The 19,809-nt window shown below is 42.3% G+C and overlaps 1 protein-coding gene across 2 annotated transcripts in view; it reads right to left on the bottom strand.

The window, feature by feature from the left end:
• Positions 1 to 1,311: 1,311 nt before the first annotated feature.
• Positions 1,312 to 19,809, bottom strand: part of flrt2 (fibronectin leucine rich transmembrane protein 2) — a 62,034-nt gene continuing 43,536 nt past the window's right edge. The window contains exons 1-2 of one of the 2 annotated variants that reach the window (XM_034075898.1): positions 9,850 to 10,371; positions 1,312 to 7,705 (exon numbers count right to left, since the gene is read on the bottom strand). In XM_034075898.1, coding sequence (XP_033931789.1) covers positions 5,282 to 7,264 — 1,983 coding nt within the window. In that variant the 5' untranslated portion in view covers positions 7,265 to 7,705; positions 9,850 to 10,371 and the 3' untranslated portion in view covers positions 1,312 to 5,281. Of the gene's footprint in view, positions 7,706 to 9,849; positions 10,372 to 19,809 lie in introns of those variants that run through there. The other variant, XM_034075899.2, reaches the window with a different exon arrangement.

The following is a 19,809-nucleotide window of genomic DNA, read 5'->3' as shown; positions in this document are numbered from 1 at the left end:
ATGGTTTTCACTCAACGAAAAGGGCAGTTTTAAAGCTATCAAAATGAAAAGTATAAGAGTGGTTAGGAATTGCACATTTCTGATTTGTTATTAATTAAATGAACTTAAATATGGAGTAAATGTACTTGAGAAAATATAACTCAAAATGCTGAACAATGGCCCCTGTGGGTGTTTTACTTTTAAATACCAAACTATATAATTGTATTATGACTAATGTAGCTTTCAGTTGCTGTGTTGCTTAATCGGTCCACGCATTATATTGTATGCTTTTATCCTACAATAGGCTGTGACATTTGAAATGATCAAGTTGTGAATATATTTTAAATACCCTCAGATGTGTGCTTATGTACAAACATTGGTAATGTACTTAGCATTAAAGCTCTAGTAGTCTATTTGCCTGCTTTTTTGTTTCATCTAAAACTGTTCCAATTTACATATGGTTGGTATTTTTTTTAATTGGACACTATTAGACGTTATCCAGCACCTGATCATTACATACTCTTTTCTTACATCATTGTGGTGCAACCCGATTTTGGCAAATCACTAGTTTGAATTAATATGAACTTAGACATTACGCAATAACTAAGTTATGGTCTTTAAACCCACTTACTGATGAATGCACAGTGGTGAGATGGTGGTGAGATCACACACTCTCAATCTTCCAGAACGCTCGCTACACAACACACAAGTAGGACAGAATAGCAAAGCAGATTATTTTAGTGCCAAACCCTTACCCACTTTGCCTCCACAAAAGGCCGACAATTGTGCAATAACAAATCACATTTTGACATGTGGGGGTTTTGAGAGAAACACCAATTTCCCGCTCAAAATACCAGAGAGGCACACCCTCTTGTGTTTCAGCCCAATACATGTGGTTAATTGCCATAGCGAATTAAGACTGTGCTAATGTGGGTTTTTCTAGCCGACGGGAGGTTGCAGAGGCAACATTGGGATGTGGTCATGGGGAGGGGAAAAACAGTTGGGAGGGATTTGGAGACTGAGCCCATTCTGGGACTTAGCTGTGCCGTAGAATGAGAGAGTATCCTGGATTTTCCCCAGCAGTACGCTAAGCTGCGGTGGCTACGCTAAGATGTCTCAAGCTTCCCTTATAGAAATAAGAGGATAACTTGGCATGGTGTAGTACACATCTTTGATCCCCAATTACTAGTGTCCGACCCAAAATACATTTAGCTAAAACCCTGTGTGTAATGTACACACTTTCCCCCGTCTTGCCACAACTCATACGTAAAATAAATGTGGGATCACTCATGAACAGAATATACTTTTCTAAAATGAAGAAGGATTGATCGCCCAAATCCAATGGCTCTTTTATTTTCAAAAAGCTTCACTTAAGTATTTACAGTTTGTGCAAAAACATTTAAAGGTTTTCAAGGACTTTACATTGTAAGTTCAACCTCAAGGCACATACATGGAACAACATCAATATTTCATCATGAGAACAGAAATGTAACTTTGGTTCCTAAGAAAACTTGGTGTGGATGGCCAACGTAATGCAGCGTCTCCGTGAATGTCCGTACGCAGTTGCTTCACATGCACTGTAACTTTCAAGCCTTCTTTCTCAAAACTCTCCTGTATGGTTGCTCATACTGTACCTCAACCACCACTGGGGGATTGCTAGAAAAAGAAAAAAACCCGGTAAGATAAACAAATGAAAGGCTATGAAGTTAAATACAGTACATGCAAAAATCCTTGAATGAATGTTACTGGCTAATAGATATTTGTAGTTTTGCCTGCAGGTAGAAAGATGATTTTAAACATATTCAACTCTTGGAGATTAAACATCATTATTTCAACATGATTCAATGAGCTTTAAGGGAAATTACTCCTCAGCACCCAGAAACAGTAATAATCCTACGCTAGCAGTCCTTGATACATTGTGTGTGATTCCATGGTCACGGATCTGCAGCCGCGTTCTTTCATCAAGAAAATTAAGAATAATGTACGCTGCAAAAAAAACACCAAAGCTTCAAAGCACGAATCATTAGCCATGCACCGCTTAAGGTCTGGCACTAGGGATGAACAGTCTCTCGTTAGCTACTGTGCGTCATGCTCCGTGTTGTTCTTGCTGTTAACACTTATTGTTGCTGCGCCGTGGCTGAAAATTGTTAAGAGTAATGTGCTTTCTGCATTCTTGTTGCCGTCTCTTTATGTCTCCTCCTTTCTTCCTCCCACTAAACGCTCTCACTAGCTTATCATTCAGTCCTGCATAAAAGGTAAGGCAAATATCTGTCTCCGTTACACATTCACAGACAGGGGAGATATGTTGCGACCCCATTTGTTTGATCAGCATGTGACTTTAAGGGGCGCAACACAGAGCAATAAATGATATTTGATGTATATGTTCAAGTGTTTCTGCGTGGGAGTTATGTTCAGCTGTGGATATTCATAGACAAAGGTCGAAATAAAAAGTGGAGATGCCTTGATAACCACAGAAGATCTTATTTTTGATAAATCCAACGTGAATAAATACCCATCTAAACATGTCATGTATTGAAGTCTTAAAAACATACTTTACAATCATTTTGTTGCAAAGCAAATGAACATATTTTGTATTATTATCTTTATCCACAGAAGGGAACAGTTTGTAATTTTGCCAAATATTATATTGTTCACTTTCTTGCTAAGAGAAGAGAAGATTAACCCCCTCATGTCCCTACTGTAAATGAAGCTAAAAACAGCAGCCATTTAGCTAGCTTAGCAGTATTTTTGAAACAGGGGGTAATAGCTAGCCTGACTCAGTCCAAATGTAGAAAAACCCATCAACCATCACTTAACACAATATATGTGTCCATTCAAAATAACTCTAAAAGTGACCATGTTGTTTGACAGAAAAATGTTTCTAGTTTTGGACAGAGCCAAGCTAGCTGTCTCCAGTTTTTATGCTAAGCTAACCTCACTGGCTGCTGCTGGTAGCTTCGCATTTAGTTCACAAACATCAGATGGTATGAATCTTCTCATTAAACCACAGCAAGAGAGTGCATTTGAATATTTCCGAAAACTAAACTTATGCTTAATTGTGGAAAAAGGTATCCATTTGCTTCTAAAAAGAAAATCCAACAAAAAGGTAAACAATAACGACACTGCATGACGTGTTGGGACAGATTTCATTCAATCATTGTGTGTGGTCATGTTTCAAATGTGAACAGATTTTCAACACTGGGGCTATGCAAGTGTGCACACCACCTCAAATTCAATTCATCGTGATCGGAGCTATCGCTGGTTTACAGTAAGTAAGTGCAGCTACTTTTGAGATATCCAGAATGAATAAAGAAAATCCTCTCAAAGATTATCTTGACACTGGAATAACTTGAGTACAAGCCCTTAAAAGTATTTCCCCTTCAGCCTAGTTTGTGTCAGTTATCTACCGTGTGTGTTGGAGCAGCAGAAACTGTGAGCCCCACAAAGAGTTAACACACACTCAGTCTCCCAGTGTGAGCTCCACGCAGCCAAGTGAAAATAAGGTCTACATATTTTTCTCCCTTTTTTGGTCGAGGATTATGAGGAGAGGGGGAAAGGTGGGGGCAAAAGGGTCGGCGGTGGGAAATCGTTAAGCTTGGCCCCTCAAACTAGAATCTTGTCAAATCAAATAGTCTTCTTAAGAAGTGAATAATGAAGACCTCTCAAAGAGCTGCCACCACAGCGCACAAGCTGAAGGGCAGGGAAAGTGTTTTAATTGAGCTCATGCAGGGAGACGGGAGGGAAGGACGGAAAATGAGGGGAGATAGGGCGAGGATCATCATCGAAGGAACTAATGGTGTAAAGTGAGCAGGTAGAGCGAAACCATAAATGAAGTAGACAGTCTCGTAAAATGTGCACAAAGGGTTGAATGATGAGACGCTGGATGAGCTTCTCAGTCACAACTGTGCGCAGCATTGTGAGGTTCCATGGGCGGAGCACGATCCTATTGTGGTCATTTCTTAATTGATCAAAAAGCCTAATGAACGCTGGGACACGGTTGGAAATAAGTGGGTGCATAATTAGCATTATGTGTGTGCTTTCTCAAAATGCATCGCACTCACACACACATAGCTTGGGAACATAGGCCTTCCAATCATGATGGACCACAGTGGTGAAAATCTATATCATTTAGCCACCGAACACAGAAAACACTGTTAGTTTTAAATGATTCCACATCATTAAGTAGCTCGATGAGCAATAATACGCTAAACAATGTTGTTTGAGCATGAGTAATGTCGTCTGGGTAATGGACTCCAGGGGAATTGTGGATGTAAAGTGATCTATGCAGCTTTTTCTTCCTTCTTCCTTTCCTCTGTCTGTCTTGCCCTCTGTCCCACACACGACGCTAAGGGAAACTGCCCCCTTGTGGCTTCAATTGCCAAAACAAGGGAAAAAGAGAAGCAGAACAAATTAGGGAATTTCTTCAAAAGGATCTGCGAGTCTCAGCACATCCATGCACCTCATTAAGGACAAACATCCTTTGTTCCTTTTTAAATGTGTGTTAATAATTGCACCTCCTCAGAAAAAAAAAATACAAATATGATGAACATTACCAATTTATTTTCTCCAAAAAGTGTCTCTTGACTAAGCCCACCTTTGCTCCACTGTAAACCAGTAGAACAAAGATGCTTTTAGTGTTAAGGCACTTATGGGAAATCTCATTCTTCCTACACAGCCGTCCACACTCCCTTCCATGTGATCACCACCTCTGCTCATTTCCTGCCTTGCTTCCATTAATGAGAAAGTGCACTTCAGTCCTTTTTTCACAACATACCACTAATGAACCAGTGCTATATTCGACAGCGCTCTAATCAGCCGTGTTTGGATTTCCTGTGTGTTGTCTTTACTACTGTACTGTTGTACTGGGGCGGGTTTGTAGTGTTTAAAAGAGCAAAAAGGCCATATTTTGCTTCTGTGGTTAGCAAAGGATCCCAGCCCTCTAAGCGCCCCTCAACATTTCCCAAGGCTGACAGCGTCAATCAGAAGCTACACCCAGGGTGCCGTGATTGTACAAATCCATGTTCATGTACAGTACTGACCATTAAAACAACGTTCAAAACCCTGCTGGTTATAAAAAAAAAGAAACACTTGTATCTCTTCTTCTAAAAATAAAAAAGATAGCAGAGAATCCCACATTATTATCCATAGTATAAATTACATTGTAGACAGAACTTGGAAATATATATAGTACAGTTATATTTCACTAGAATTTTTGTATGTTTTTTGTTGTCTTCACAAATGGTGTATTTGTGTGTATGTATGCGTATATTCATTGTTTATGGTATGTGAAAAGACTGCAGCATCACGTATGGCAGAACTCTGTACTGGGCACGTTGCTGCTCTTGCAGAAGGCTAGGCTGTTGTTACTGAGGTGACAGTCTCTAAATCCAATGCCCCCGTTGGGCGTGTAGATAGGCTGAATGCGGAAATCTCCCTTGAGCAGCTGCTCATTGTTCAGCGCCACTATCTGGAAACTGGTCTCAGTCATTTCCAGAATGGAGTTATCCTTCTTGGTTCCAGCCTCACCGTAGTCGTCTTTTCTTCTGCCCCGGTTGTATTTCCACTTGGTCGAAGATGACCGGCTCTTCCTGTGCATGTGCCAGCAGAACAGGCTGAGCAGCATTACCAGGATGATGAGCACCGCCCCACCTATGATCCCAGCCATTAGCAGCGTGGAATTAATGCTCTCCTGTGGAGATGGCTCTCTCCCCGGAGGCTTGGTAGACACAACAGCCTTGGTCCTGGCCTCAGAGCATATAGTATCCTCTCCGGGCCTGTAGGAATTTAGGGTGTCCAGAACATGCACGCAAATCCGATACACGGATCGGGGCTCAAGGTCAGTGAGGCTAATTTGCCGCCTGTCCCCACTCACAGTCCTCTCCCGCATTCCTTCGTTTATTTGGCTTTGGCCCCTTTTGACCCAAGTGACCTTGTAGGCTGTGACGGTGAAATAGGAAGCCCAGCTCACCTCGATGCTGGTAGAGTTGACCACATGGAAGGAGATCTGAAGGGGGTCCTCATAAGGAGGCAGGGGCCCAGGAGGGTTGTTATGGATTGGGGGTAAAGGGGGTGAGGGTGAGTCAAAGTAGAAAGGGATGGATGTGCTGATGAGGGTTGAGATCATGGTGGTGATAGGGGTGGTTGTTGGTGGGGGAGGGGGTGTGGAGCGGAGGGTGGGCCAGGGCGGCTGATCAACTTCAATCGGGCACTCTATACTATCCAGCGTGAGCTCTCTGATTGCCATGCCGCGCACCTTTTCCGGACTCAGGCACACAAACCCTCGGGCGTTGATGGAGGAGGGCAATGACTTCAGCCACACCACCACCCATTTCACAGCACAGTCACAACGCCAGGGGTTATTGCGCACCATGAGATGCTTCAGGCTAGACAGGCCATCAAACACGCCCTGTGTGAGGGTCTGAAGCTGGTTACTGGAGATATCCAGTCTTTCCAGCCTGTTCAGCTCAGCGAAGGCTGCCACAGGGATCTCGTCAATCTGGTTATCCTGCAGGCTCAGTTTGACCAATGCCTGGCTAGGTAAGAGGGGAGGGGGGAAGGTGAGTGAATTGCGGGCCAGGGCCAGCTCACGGAGGTTGGTCAGTTCCTGGAAGGTCCCTGGTGCAATACCCTCGTCCGTTAGCAGGTTCCCGTCTAGCAGGAGGCGTTGCAGGCGTGTCACATTCTGAAAGGCCTCCTCTGCAATGTGAGCGATGCGATTCTCATCCATCCGCAACTCTTTCAGGTCCTCTGGAAGGCCAATGGGAATGCTGCTTAAGTGGTTCTTGGTGAGGAAGAGGAGTTTGAGGCTTATTGCCTCCCTAAAGGCCCCTTCCTCCACCCCCACTGTGGAGATGGAGTTATCATCAAGGTGCAGCTCCTCTAGTCGAGTCAGCTGGGCCAGGGCTGCCCTAGAAATAGTTTGGATATTGTTCTCCTGGAGATGCAGGACCCTGGTGTTTTTGGGCAGATTGATGGGAAACTCATCCAGCTGGTTGCCGTAGAGATACACAGTCTCCACAGTGGCCACATTGTGAAGGTCAATGGGGAAGCCAGCATTATTTATCTGGTTGTTGTGTAGGAAGAGGACCTTGAAGCCGTCCTGTATCCCCTGAGGCACTGATGTCAGGCTGCGCTCGTTGCAGTACACAAAGGGTTTGTCACAACGACACTCTTCCGGGCAAGACGCACCCGGGCTGAATTGCATTTGGAGGCTGAGGATTACAGTCAACCAAAATTGCAAGAATGAAGCCCAATCTTTATTCCAGGTTCCAGCGAGAAACTCCATAGTGGAAAAACAAAACAGGAAAAAGGAAACCAACGATATATAAAAAAAAACTGATAGGGGATTAAAGAAATATGAAATTCAGAAAGGCAATGACGTATATATCCACCAAAAACTAGAAAGGTCCGACTAGGAGAGTTTGGTAATGATGCAGTTAGCTGAGAAAACAGCTGGAAACCGTGGGAGTAATCCTGTAAATGCTAGTCCTCAGCTGAAGAGCGATAGTCTCATTAGTGGTGGCCAGTCTTCTGACTGACTCCATCCATGCTGAGACATCGGACCATAGCAGGACTCTTCACTCTGTGCTCCATGCAGAGCTCAGCCGGGGCCAATTTGAAGCCACACAGTAGAGAGCCACCGCAGGCTCCACTCGCCTGTCCGTCACACACTGCTGGTCCCAGACCAGGACAGAGTCCAAGGGGGGTGACATTTGGATCCAGAGACCTGTGAGGGAAAACAAAGAAATGCTGGATTAGTATATTTAGGGGTGGTCCGTTCTCAGAAAAAAAGGGGCCTCAATTCTCCCCTTCTTCCTCTTTTTCTTTATTTGACATACACCCATTCACACACACACATACCAAATATCTTTCCATCCCTTGTTCTCTTTCCCTCTCCCCCAAACAGAGTCGTAAAACATACCGTTCACTGCTGACATCAAATTATGCACTGGCTTTAAAAAAAAAAAAAAGAGTCCAACCATCTGATAAATATTCAGAACAGCTCTTGCACATCCGGTTTCACAGACATAAAGAAGGCTTTTATGCCTTGCGCTCTATCAAAGGAGGTAATAGAGGACTGCAAGGACACACTTGCAGATCCACAGAGGTTCTGAGCAACATCAACGCTGCTTAATGGAAAACATGCTAAAATGAGATAAGGCTAATGAAGACATCCTAGGCCTCATTTCATTTCATTTCAAACCTTTATTTATACAGATAAAATCCCATTGAGATCATTGATCTCTTTTCCAAGGCCTGACCTAGGCCTGAACACACCGTCGCCAAACTGACGATTTAAAGCCGTGGAATTACAAAACAACAGGCAGTCGTGGAAGAGAGACCCTGCATGTCAGCTCCTCCTCTCGATGGAGTGACATACATGAGCTGTCAAATGAAATGGGATTGGAAAATAAATGGGTCCTTCCACCTGCAATAAAAGATCGATACAGGCTATTTTTCAGCATGGAGAGGTTTGTAGCAAAGCACAAGGCCATTGGATTACAGTAGACCCCCAGATCCATTATTCCAAGTTTTATGACCCATCAAACATTTTTTCTCTCCATCTCTTTCCCCACATGATTGAAAGATACTGGTTGTCATCGGAGGCTTTCAGCTTAACCGAAGCTCCACCCTTAGTCATTGTTGGATAACACGCAATAATGTGAATGATAGGTTGAATGTTGAGCGCAGGAACGGCCTTGAGTGTGGATTAAGACGTCCCGCAGGGTTTGTCAAAGAGCAGTAGCCACATCGTAAAGAAAATAACTGGAATTCTTCCTTTTTACTCATTTGCAGATGTATTATGTCTGGAAGCCATTAAAGGGAACTATATATCGTAAAAAAAGGTGTACAAGAAGTATAAAGAAATATTTTGGCCTTCCCCTGCTTCTTTACACTGTTGTTTGTTGATGAGATACAGCCTCCATGGGCTCTTTGTGGCAGAGATGGAGAAGCAATCCTTTGACACACATCTGTGATCTACTTTTCTAAATTAAAGAGCTAAATTTAATCAAATAAGCTTCGGGGGTGTATAAGCAACCACATGAGGCGATAAAATGTGCTGCCACAGCAGCCGAACCAACAGCAGAAGGCAGCAGCATCAAGATTATTATAGCTGCATAAATACATGTCACCAAGAATCCACATTATAACCTTAAAAAGGAAAACCATGTCAAGTTGGTCTTTAGTTGACAACCCCAAACCCGATGACTGGTAGACATGGACAGATCAAGGAGGGAGAGTGACTTTTTTTTCGCTTTTCTTTCATTTTGATTTAATTTCCAGCCGACTGAGCACAGTTTCTCAGCGCCAGATGAACGCTGTGATATGTGGCCAGGACAATCGGATTAGGAGTGGATTTAGCGACAGAAACGCAATTAAAAGTTTAAAATGGATAGGGTATTTAAGAGGCGATAAAAGGCGGATCAGGTATACTTCAAAGCCTGCCCAGTGAGCGGTGTTCATTTGAATGAATTCTTTCAAAGGGGGAATTGAAAACCGTGCAGTGCATTGAGAGTGAAAGCCTCCCCTTACAAAAAAAAATGTGGGTGAAAAATGTGGAGCGGTCCGCTTTGTAGGGCATTAATCTTTAACACGATGAAATTAACCTACAAATGAATTGGATAACTATTTTTCATTAATCTTAAAACTCACAGTGAAGTGGTGAATTCATGCTTTGATTAACGGATTATTAGAGCTATAGTAGAAAAACGCGTGTGTGGATCTGTTGCTAAGAAAAGGGTTCTTTTTTAAATGAAAAGCATTCCACATTTAATAAAAAACGAGCCGATTGATATAGTATTTAAGACTGTCGTTTTTTTTGTACCCTTATTCCTCTCCAACTGTGTTACTCAAAAACAGCCACTGTACCTTTGGGGAGCCTTTATCCATTACAAAACCCGTTCAACTTTTCCCTTTCCTTGCGCCTCTGTCCTTCATGCGGTCCCGCTGTAAACCCGTGCGTAAAGGTCCGTTCGGTAAAGCTGGTGCGAGGAGTCGGTTCCGATCAGAAGCGTGGACCCAGTGAGTCTCCGGAACAGCATATTTTCCCGAATGGGTCCCCTCGAATAGTGTCTGCGCGTCCGACCCCAGCGCACCTTTGTTTTTGCGTCTTTCCAAACCTCCGTTTTTAACAGCGTCTGCAGCGCTTGAGGACCGAAGGAAGCGGCGGCAGAGTGATCGCGAGCTCTCCCCTTCCACACTGTGCCCGAACGGTGAGGACGCACTCTCCGAAGTGTCCTCCACAGGCCATGACGGCCAGCTGCGTCCGTCCGCTGCGCTCTTTTATCGGGGGAAGCTCAAACTTGCCTTTTAGTATCTACGAAGCTCAGACCCGGACTCCCTGCGAGTTGTTTTCTTAGATGGATTCAGTTGATAGTGCGACGTGTGTGCTCTGCTCACCTCTTTCGCTCTCTCTCTCTCTCTCTCTCTCTCTCTCTCTCTCTCTCTCTCTCTCTCTCTCTCTCTCTCTCTCTCTCTCTCTCTCTCTCTCTCTCTCTCTCCCTCCCTCTTTCTCTCTCCCCTCCCCTCCTCATAATAAAGAATGCATCTCCTACAGCAGCTCCGCAATGGCTTTAAGCCACAGATCCTCCCTGCTGCCCTCACACTGCAGACAATAGTTTGTCTCTCAACACACTCTTATCCCCTAAATGCTATTTGCCCGGCCTACCTTGCTTCGCGACCACGTCTGAGCTCTCATTTGCATTTTAATCACAAAATTCAGAAATCCAGCTTGGAGCCACACTCTCAAAGAAGAATCACAGGGTCATTTAATGTTCCTGGTTATTTACAGACTATATCATTGGGGTCACAAAGTATTCCTGATGGGTCTTATTAGATGTAGTTTTGTTGGAATATGTATAGGCCTTCTGGTAGATTTTTTGTAAGGATCACTAACCCGAGTTCTTTTAAATTACTGCTGGATAATTATCCCCGAGTGAAAAGCTCAGGCTTGTCTTTGCTTCCCGTACTCTCTCCCAGTGATTTGAAGCATTTAGACACAGAGTCATTTCATCTGACTACATTGCTTCTTCACGCTAATACTGATTCAGCAGTGCACTCTCTGCTGCTCTGCCCACACACTTTAAAACACACACACACACACACACACACACACACACACACACACACACACACACACACACACACACACACACACACACACACACACACACACACACACACACACACACACACACACACACACACACACACACACACACACACACACACACACAGTCTCACGGCATTTCATGTTATAGTCACGAAATGAATCTATTAATTCGTGTTCACCAACACGATTTCGCCATTTTTTTCGTATCACACAGAACAATTTTAAAAGCAATGTAAATAATAACAAATTAGAAGGATAAAACATATAATACACAAATACAGATTTCAGTTTTCTGACACAGACCGATTTTAGAAGCAATGTATTTCTACTGGTATGTTTCGTGCCTGCACCAAATAATAACAAATTAGAAGGAACACAATACGGACGGCAAAAAAGCTCCGACATTATACAATTTAAAATAAAAGGGATAGGGTTAGGCTTAGGGTAAGATATTGAGTAAGAAAATGTTTTTATGAATGACACAGCTTCTGGTATTCCACGAAACATACTACCAATAGAAATATATTGCTTTTAAAATCTTTCTGTGTGACACAAAAAAAATGCGAAAATCGTGTTGGTGAACACGAATCAATAGATTCAATTAATTTCATGACTATAACACGAAATGCCGTGAGACTGGGTTGCACACACACACACACACACACACACACACACACACACACACACACACACACACACACACACACACACACACACACACACACACACACACACACACACACACACACACACACACACACACACACACACACACACACACACACACATATTTTCCTGCAGTTCTCTGTCGCAACACTGTTTTACACATCTTAAAACTGACACATGCATCTTTGTGGATTAATATATTTAGATATTTTTTTGTTGAACTGAAACTAAAGTGTGACTTTTGAGGACCACAACCTTCTTTAAAATGAAAGGGAAGTGTTGGGAAGGTATACTTTCAAAATGTCATAGGCTACAGATACCCGTGTAAACATACTGTAAGTAATGTCACTTATTACTTGTGAAATATTTTCTAACAAAGGTTTTCAGCTTCTCCATCGAGTATTTCTGTGTTGACAGCATTTTCATTGGTCTTAAACAAGCTTTACTGTGCAGAATGTAACAGCTCTTTTCTGATTACAGAAGACACGTGTTATATTTTCCAGCACTTGAAAGACATTCTTGTATAATTGAATGGATTGGCACACAAGAGTTCAAACCAATAAAAAAAAGAGGACCAATCAAAAGCGACTATGTGTGTAACTGCACATAGAGTACATGGATCATGTCTGGACATAAAGACCGTGTAAGCCATCCTACCCTTCAGTGTTGCATGCACATTTTTCAACGACTTTCTAACCTGTGTTGTCCAGAGACATGCCACAAAAGACAATCATGCATGGCACAAAGCAACAGAATGAATGGTAAACTCTACATATAAGCTTTTTACCAAGAGTATATATTTGGAATTAAAGGTGGGGTAGGTAATTCACTTCAGAAACACTTTTTGCTATATTCCATGGCATGCTCTTAACATCCCGATAGCAATGAATATATTAAATGCTTTGACAATAAATACAAACAAAAATGTCATCTGTGGAAGCCGTGGCACTGTAAAAAGCACGACCAATTATTTATAACCTACCTGCCTGTCAGCCTTCCATCTTGTGCACAAACTCATCTCGCGCCCTCATTGGTCATGTAGAATTGTGAATTGGAGAGATGAAACCCTCTTTAATGGTCACACATGCAGAGCACACAGCACACAGTGAAATGTGTTCTCTGCTTTTAACCCATCCTAGTACCAGGAGTCTAGTACTAGGAGCAGTGGGCAGCTATTGCACAGCGCCCAGGGAGCAATGGGAGAGAGGGGTGTCCGGTGCCTTGCTCAAGGGCACCACGGCAGGGCAGGAGGTGAACTGGGACCTCTCCAAGTAGCAGTCCACACTCCATATTTTAGGTCGGGGACTTGAACCGGCGACCCTACAGCTCCCAGTCCAAGCCCTTACTGACTGAGCCACTGCCGGACTGTGCGCATTCGTGTGTTGGAGGAGGGGCTCTGTAAGGAAGTCTGAAGGAAGGGGCAGATTATTTTCGGCTGCGTACTTTCACATTCTAGCGCACTCGAGCTGGTTTCTCCATTCCTACCTATCATACCTTTAACATCCAACATAATACCATTTATTTTGTAATTTAATTATGTTACACAGTTACTCCCCAACACTGGCAATAAAGCACCATTAGCTTAGGGTGGCTAATGTTGGCCAACACATAATGGATACAGCTGTGTAACTGATATTATTTGAGGGCTTTGTGATTCTTCTCTTTTAATGGTGTCACTTTTAGACTATATTTGAGCATGTTGGCCTTCAATTGCCACAGTAGCTGCTAAAATGTGTCTTAAATTGATTAGAATTAGAATTGTGTAGTAACTTGTTAGGTATAAAAATACCAAATAAACATTTGATCTTTGTTTTTTTGTAATTATAGTGCCTCCTACTTTAGCTTTGTTTGAAAATGTTTGGTTAGCAACTGGCTAGTGTCACAAAACCTGGGTTTACATACTAACAGCACTATAGTTCCTCCTGCATGTTCAAAAGGGACAAACAACTGACAGTCAACATTATGTGGGCTTTTCTAGCAATGCTGTCTATCAAATGTCACAGTTGCCATGGAAAAAGGCCAACGCTGTCTCCACACATTTGCCTAAACAGTTGAAATGGAAAAATGGGCCAAAGTATACATAGAATTACCGTCAAAGGAGAAGGGGATTAACATTTCAATTTGCCTTAAATAAACACTACAGTTGTCATGTTCTGTGTTTTCAATGTTTATAGACAAAGCCAGGGTCAGAAAGGCAAACAGCAGTCACATGATCCCCAAGGTCAGCAGGTGCACGTTAGATCTTCCGTACTCTTGCCAACTAGTATTAATGTTTCTCTTGACTCTCGGTGACCCACTTCAACTCAGATAACTCATGGAAACTTTCCGAACAAATTATGTGGCTCCCACTTAAATCACCAACATCAGTTTGTCCAATCAAGCCGGCCACCGCACGTGCCTATTGAAGTCTCCTCATACGTCCACCCTCAGCGAGACGATGTGGTTGTTCTCCGTGTTTGCCTTTCATGTTTAATTTCTGGCTGCCACGTCCCCGAGACGAACGTCCCAGAGAAGAACGTCCGTTGCGAGGCCCAGTCCACAACATTTAATTCCTCCATAAATCAGGCTTCTGTGCATGCATGAATTATTGATTGAGTGAATTTAGAGGAAACAGCCTATTTTTATTTTCTCCTTGATGGACATGTAGTAGGGCGCTCTGTTCCTAGTCGAGGCAGCATTATGGAATGTCTCTCTCTGGCACGTAAATGGGGATAAAGTGACAGACTCTTAAATGGGCGAAAGAATGGCCTGTTATGCAAAGATAACTGAGCAGGAGTTAGAATTAAATTAGCATGAACACATTGGATTGAAACAATTAAATGTCCATATCATGCTTTCTTCTGATAGCATTGCTATTAGGTTAAAGGTCACCTATTTTTTACATAGACATGTATCCCCTCTGTGTAAAGAGATTTGAAAGTTTCAGGAAAAAAGATTCGCTCACTTTTTGTCCTGATCCATTTAACAGACAGAGAAACAGGGCTGAAACAGAGTGGTTTATGGGATGCTGCAATGGGTGATCTGTTTGGTACTTCGAGCCAAACACTTCAGAGACATGTTTTCTATCTATACCTATAATATATTGATGAAAAACAGTCAAATAGGGGACTTTTAAGTAATGGTATATACTGTGCACAAATGCAGAGAAATATTTCAGTCCACGCCCTCTCGAGTGGAAATCCCCCTTCTTTGCCTTTCCCAGAGACCTTCCCAGAGGTTTGGCGGGGCGTATTTACTTAACACGCTTGTGTACCTTGATAAAAGTGCAGATACACATGACCCCAGAGCACATCAAAGACTCCACTGTCCATCTGCTTCTGTTGAGGCCCCAAACAGTGTTAAAGGAATGAAGAGGGCGGGAAAAGTCCACTCAGTTATGCAGAACTGTTTATCCCTTGGTTATGTTCATTTGCATCCCTGGAGACATCATTAGCTTATCACATCTCTCCCTTCACGAGTTTGAATCTGGACACTGAAGGTGCCAACAACATCAGCGTTTAAAAAACCTCCCCGCAAGTATTGGCAGGGTCTTTGAAAGAACTTACTGTGGCAGTGATATTGCACATCGCAAAAGCCGTGCGATAATCACGGCCTCCTCAAGAGATTTCAGTGGATTACATAAAAATATGCTGATAATATTTAGAGTGGGCGATCAATGCCTTCATTAGTTTCTAAGGCGATGTAATTATGTTTACCCCCCCCTCAATTATCAATCTACATGCATCTAACGTCACAGCAGGATCAGAGAGAGGGGCGCATTTTCACAGCCGGGGAAACTAGTCAGCCAACATCATTCGGTATATTTGACTCATGATGTGAGCTGAGAGGAGAAGAGGGAGTTGGAGGATTGCACCAGCTCCTGAGCACCTCCAGACCAAAATTCATTTAGTTTATTGCTCCATTTCTGGGTAAACACATCACGATTGACAGAAACTGAAAAATGCTGCAGTACACAGACCACAAATATATTTAGTAAAAGAACAAGGTATCTCCCAACAGTGGAAATGTAGCCCTGTAAACGTGCTGCAGGGAGGACATCTATTTGGACAACTTGCAGTTAGCATCACCCTGGATCGCTAAACAAAAAGCCAATGGGATTCTTTAATAAATGCTGAGTTTAAGCTCAATGGCTAACAACAGTTTAAAATACTTGTAGCTTTGTTTAGCAAGATTATCCTCGCCAATGAACACCACTGTTATGATATTTTGAAACATAAATGCAACCGCCAAATGATTTAAGCCAGGGGCTAACTTTTTTCACCAAAGGCCACATACAGAAAAACATACACTAGAGGTGAGGTTCCCCAACACAACTGTAGTCTCATCTAGATGCTTCTTAGCACCCGACTTTTATACTTCAAATCCAGAGTGGATACTCTCGAATTTAATTTCGTAAAACAAAAAAAGTGAAAACTACTTTAAGCTTGTGTTAACCACAGATCTTATTTAATGCATCTAATAAATTATATATTTCAGAAAACATTGACTCTGTGACAAGGAAACCAGAAGGGCAAAATTGCTGACTCATTTACTGTATTTCAGACTCATTCGTGCAGAACTCAATTACACGGCAGTGATAGATTGAGCAACCTTTACTTCCCTGCCATCCTTGCTTGTTTAAGTCAAACAAATCGATCCCTAACGCTCATGTAAGAAATTCAACACAGCACCACTATCTCAACCTGCCTAGTTTCACACGGATGTTATATGTGCATTCAAAATTAAAGAAATATGTATGTTTAGGGCTTTTTGCAGAAGAGTAAAACAAGTCTCTTCAGTCGCCGAAAGGCCATTGTTGCTCAATCAGGGTCATTTCACAAGCAGTAGCGAAGGCAGCGTGCTCTCACATGAGCATGTGAATTATTAGGGAGGCAAAGTGAATGCAGTGTCCTGACTGAATGCTGCCCTGTGCTAATGCCAGGCTGTAAAAACACTGACTTGACAACAAGCAAGCCCCTGTAGTTCTGCTGAGGGAGGGATGGGGGAGAAAGAAGCTGGGTTAGAGGAGAGGAGAAGGGGGACAAGGGAGAGAGGCGAAGGTAGAGGGGAAAAGAGAGAGAAGAAAAAAGGGTGGTTAGGATTAAGATCGCTCAAAAGTGGGCAGGAAGAGGGGATTGTGGATTACTGCAGTTTCTGACATGTCTTCCTTGATTTAATACCTCAGACAACTGCTGAGCAACGTATAATTGTTGAGTGGAGGACATTTTGTTCTGACATGTGGTGCTCGCTATGAAAAATAATAGGGCTTAAAGGAGCATCCACCCTTGGAAGGTCTTACTTTATTTTGCATCTCCAGTTTGTTCTAGGGCACTGCAGTTTATCATGGTCAAGTAGCCCACGTTTGTTTTTCATGTATTACCATAACATTCCAGATACAGAGCTAAGTGTCCATTTTCAATATGAAAAACTGAGCAATCTTTGACTATGTCTGTCCTTAAATCACATGCGAATACTGTCTGTTGCTGCACAATGAAATACGTTAGCATCTTAAGTGTACAGGCATTCATCATCCCCAGAGGATGAACCCTACTGATTTAAATGACTCCCTGATATTTGTACTTCACCACAGTTTTTTTGGTGACAAGTCTTGACAACTTTTTGATGGATAACAATGACATTTGGTACAAATACTCATGGTATCCAGAGGTTGAACCCTTATTACTTTTAAGACTCGCGCAACCGAAAGGTCAACGTTTGCACTTACAGTACATTTGTTACAGACATCTTTCTTTCCCAAAGGATGAATTCCAATAACTTCAACAATCTTGGAACCCTATCGGCCCATCAACAATAAGAATGGAGGTGGAGGTGCGCTTCAATTACATTCCGATTGTTTTATTCCTATGGGTTTCGAGATTGCATTTGGCCTCTTATGCCAGATTCAGCTGAATAAGATTCAAAGCTGATTAGTAAATGTTAGATGGAGAATTTAGCTGACATTTACATACCATGTGAGCATTTAGCTCAAAGCACTGCTGGGCTTATCATGGCTGCAAGTCGGATAGAGATGGCCAGGTATATATATTTTCAGCATCAGATACCGCAACTTGAATGTCATAGTAAATCATGGAGGCTCAGACTGGGACTAGCTTAAGTGCTGTCATTATTGTGTCCAATCAATATCTGTATACATACAAGTTCATTTAAGTAATTTCCTCCATTTCCCCAGAATGACTCATTGTGCTTGGAATAGATCTGCGTAGTGTGTACCTTTAATGGTTAATGAGGAACAGTGAGAAATACACTTCTCTATATTTGTACTTCCAATGAAAAAATGCAGAGACTTTTCTTCCTGTGTAATTATACTGGAAGGAAGCCTTTGATTTTTCTTTTTTTTTAAGCTTTGCTGTGTAATCTTGAAACCTGTTGTTTAATTACAGCTGATGCTTCACTCTTTTCAGCCTAAACCTCACTAGAGCTTTTCCTGGAATAGAAGTGTGTCTTCAGATATTCATCAGAAAAAGATAAAACGCGAGGTTACAGACGTGAAGTACTTCACGTATGGTTGCTTTTGGCATTAAAATGCTTAAGCGTGCTCTGAGAATTTCCTAAATCCCTACATTTCATCCCTCTGTGCTGCAACAAGGATGTTCTTATCATTGTATACATGATTTATGGAAACTACACGGCTAAAGTAAGAATGACGCGGCAATGATTTGTGAAAAACAGCCGTCTTTTTAAGGAGTAAAAGTAAAAGCACCCTGGAGACTGCAAACTTGCAAGAGTTTGTCTGAGGAAGAACAGAAGAGGAGAAAATAGACAGATGCCAGGAAGGAGCGGGTCTTGGGGTCACGCTAAAGATGGGCCTGATCCCACCTCCAATCCCTGCAGCTTTTCTTTTGTTTGAAGCCACATCTGGGCTACATTTCCCCTCCTGACTTTAGCAAAGAGGAAGTCTTCTGGGTGGGTAGAAGGGGGCTCTGGGACGCTCCTGCCTCCCAGGCTAAACTGTACAAATACTGTTGATCTATGAGTCACTAAAGCAGGGTCTGGGCCAACCTATATCCAGACCCTGATTCAGCGTTTGTCATGGTGGATCCGTGATGACTACTGGAACCAGACAGACGTCCTATCAGTCAGATGTTGGCGAGAAGGAAAGGACAGTTGTTATTATTATAACTCTAAATAACAGCATTTCAGAAGGACTGTTCATTTATATATTGAGGTTAGGAACGTCTTCAGCATTGAGGAGAACCTCGGTTGCCCTAAACTGCAATTTATTCTGCTGATTGGGCAAAATGTTAACCTGGAGGTCGAGACCCCCCACAAGAGGATTAAAGGGGAAGGAAATAAGAGAGAAAATCCAATTTTGGCACACAAAATTACATTTATCTTTCTGAATTGTCTGAATTGTCTCTAATCTTTCCTTTTTTCTTCCCTTTGTTTTAAAGCTAGTTTCTCCTCTTCATGCCTGAGAATGTTTCAGAAGAAAACACAAATCTTATACCGCCAGGGGTTGCAAAGAGACACTCCTTTTTCCCAAGCATAAAAAAGATTGAGAACCACTGAATCAGAATTGCCAAAACACAATTATAGTCATGCTTTACAATAAAGATAAAAACAGATATGTTCAAGACATCACAGCCTGGTGTCCTAACATGTACCTTTCTATACACAAACGACATTGTACATTATGGGTGAAAGGGTGTTTTAAACTGAAACCACAGGAGCAAATCCATTTCCCTCTGAAAGTAACTAAGAATACAGTTTGGTTGTGTGGGAATGTCATTTTGTATGAGACATGGTTCAATATGCACTTTAAATTAAGATTATTGTGTAAAATGGGTTTACTGGTCATTTTTGCCAATTTTACAAACTGGAAATTGTTTATATTATTACATACCGTGTGGACTTAGGAAATGTAAAATGATACACACATTTAAAAATAAGATGAACATCTTTTGAGCTCTGCGTATATGCTCTATATCAGTGATTCTCAAATGGGGGTACGTGGACCCCTAGGGGTACGTTGGGGTACTGCAGGGGGTACGTGAGATTTAAAGAAAAAAAAGGTTCATAAAAACCCATGCATGATTACAAAAATAATCTTA

The sequence above is a fragment of the Pseudochaenichthys georgianus genome, chromosome 24, assembly GCF_902827115.2.
Source record: "Pseudochaenichthys georgianus chromosome 24, fPseGeo1.2, whole genome shotgun sequence".
In the NCBI taxonomy this organism is placed as follows: domain Eukaryota; kingdom Metazoa; phylum Chordata; class Actinopteri; order Perciformes; family Channichthyidae; genus Pseudochaenichthys; species Pseudochaenichthys georgianus.
The sequence above is the reverse complement of the archived record's forward strand: the minus strand, read 5'-3'. Positions and strand labels throughout refer to the sequence as shown.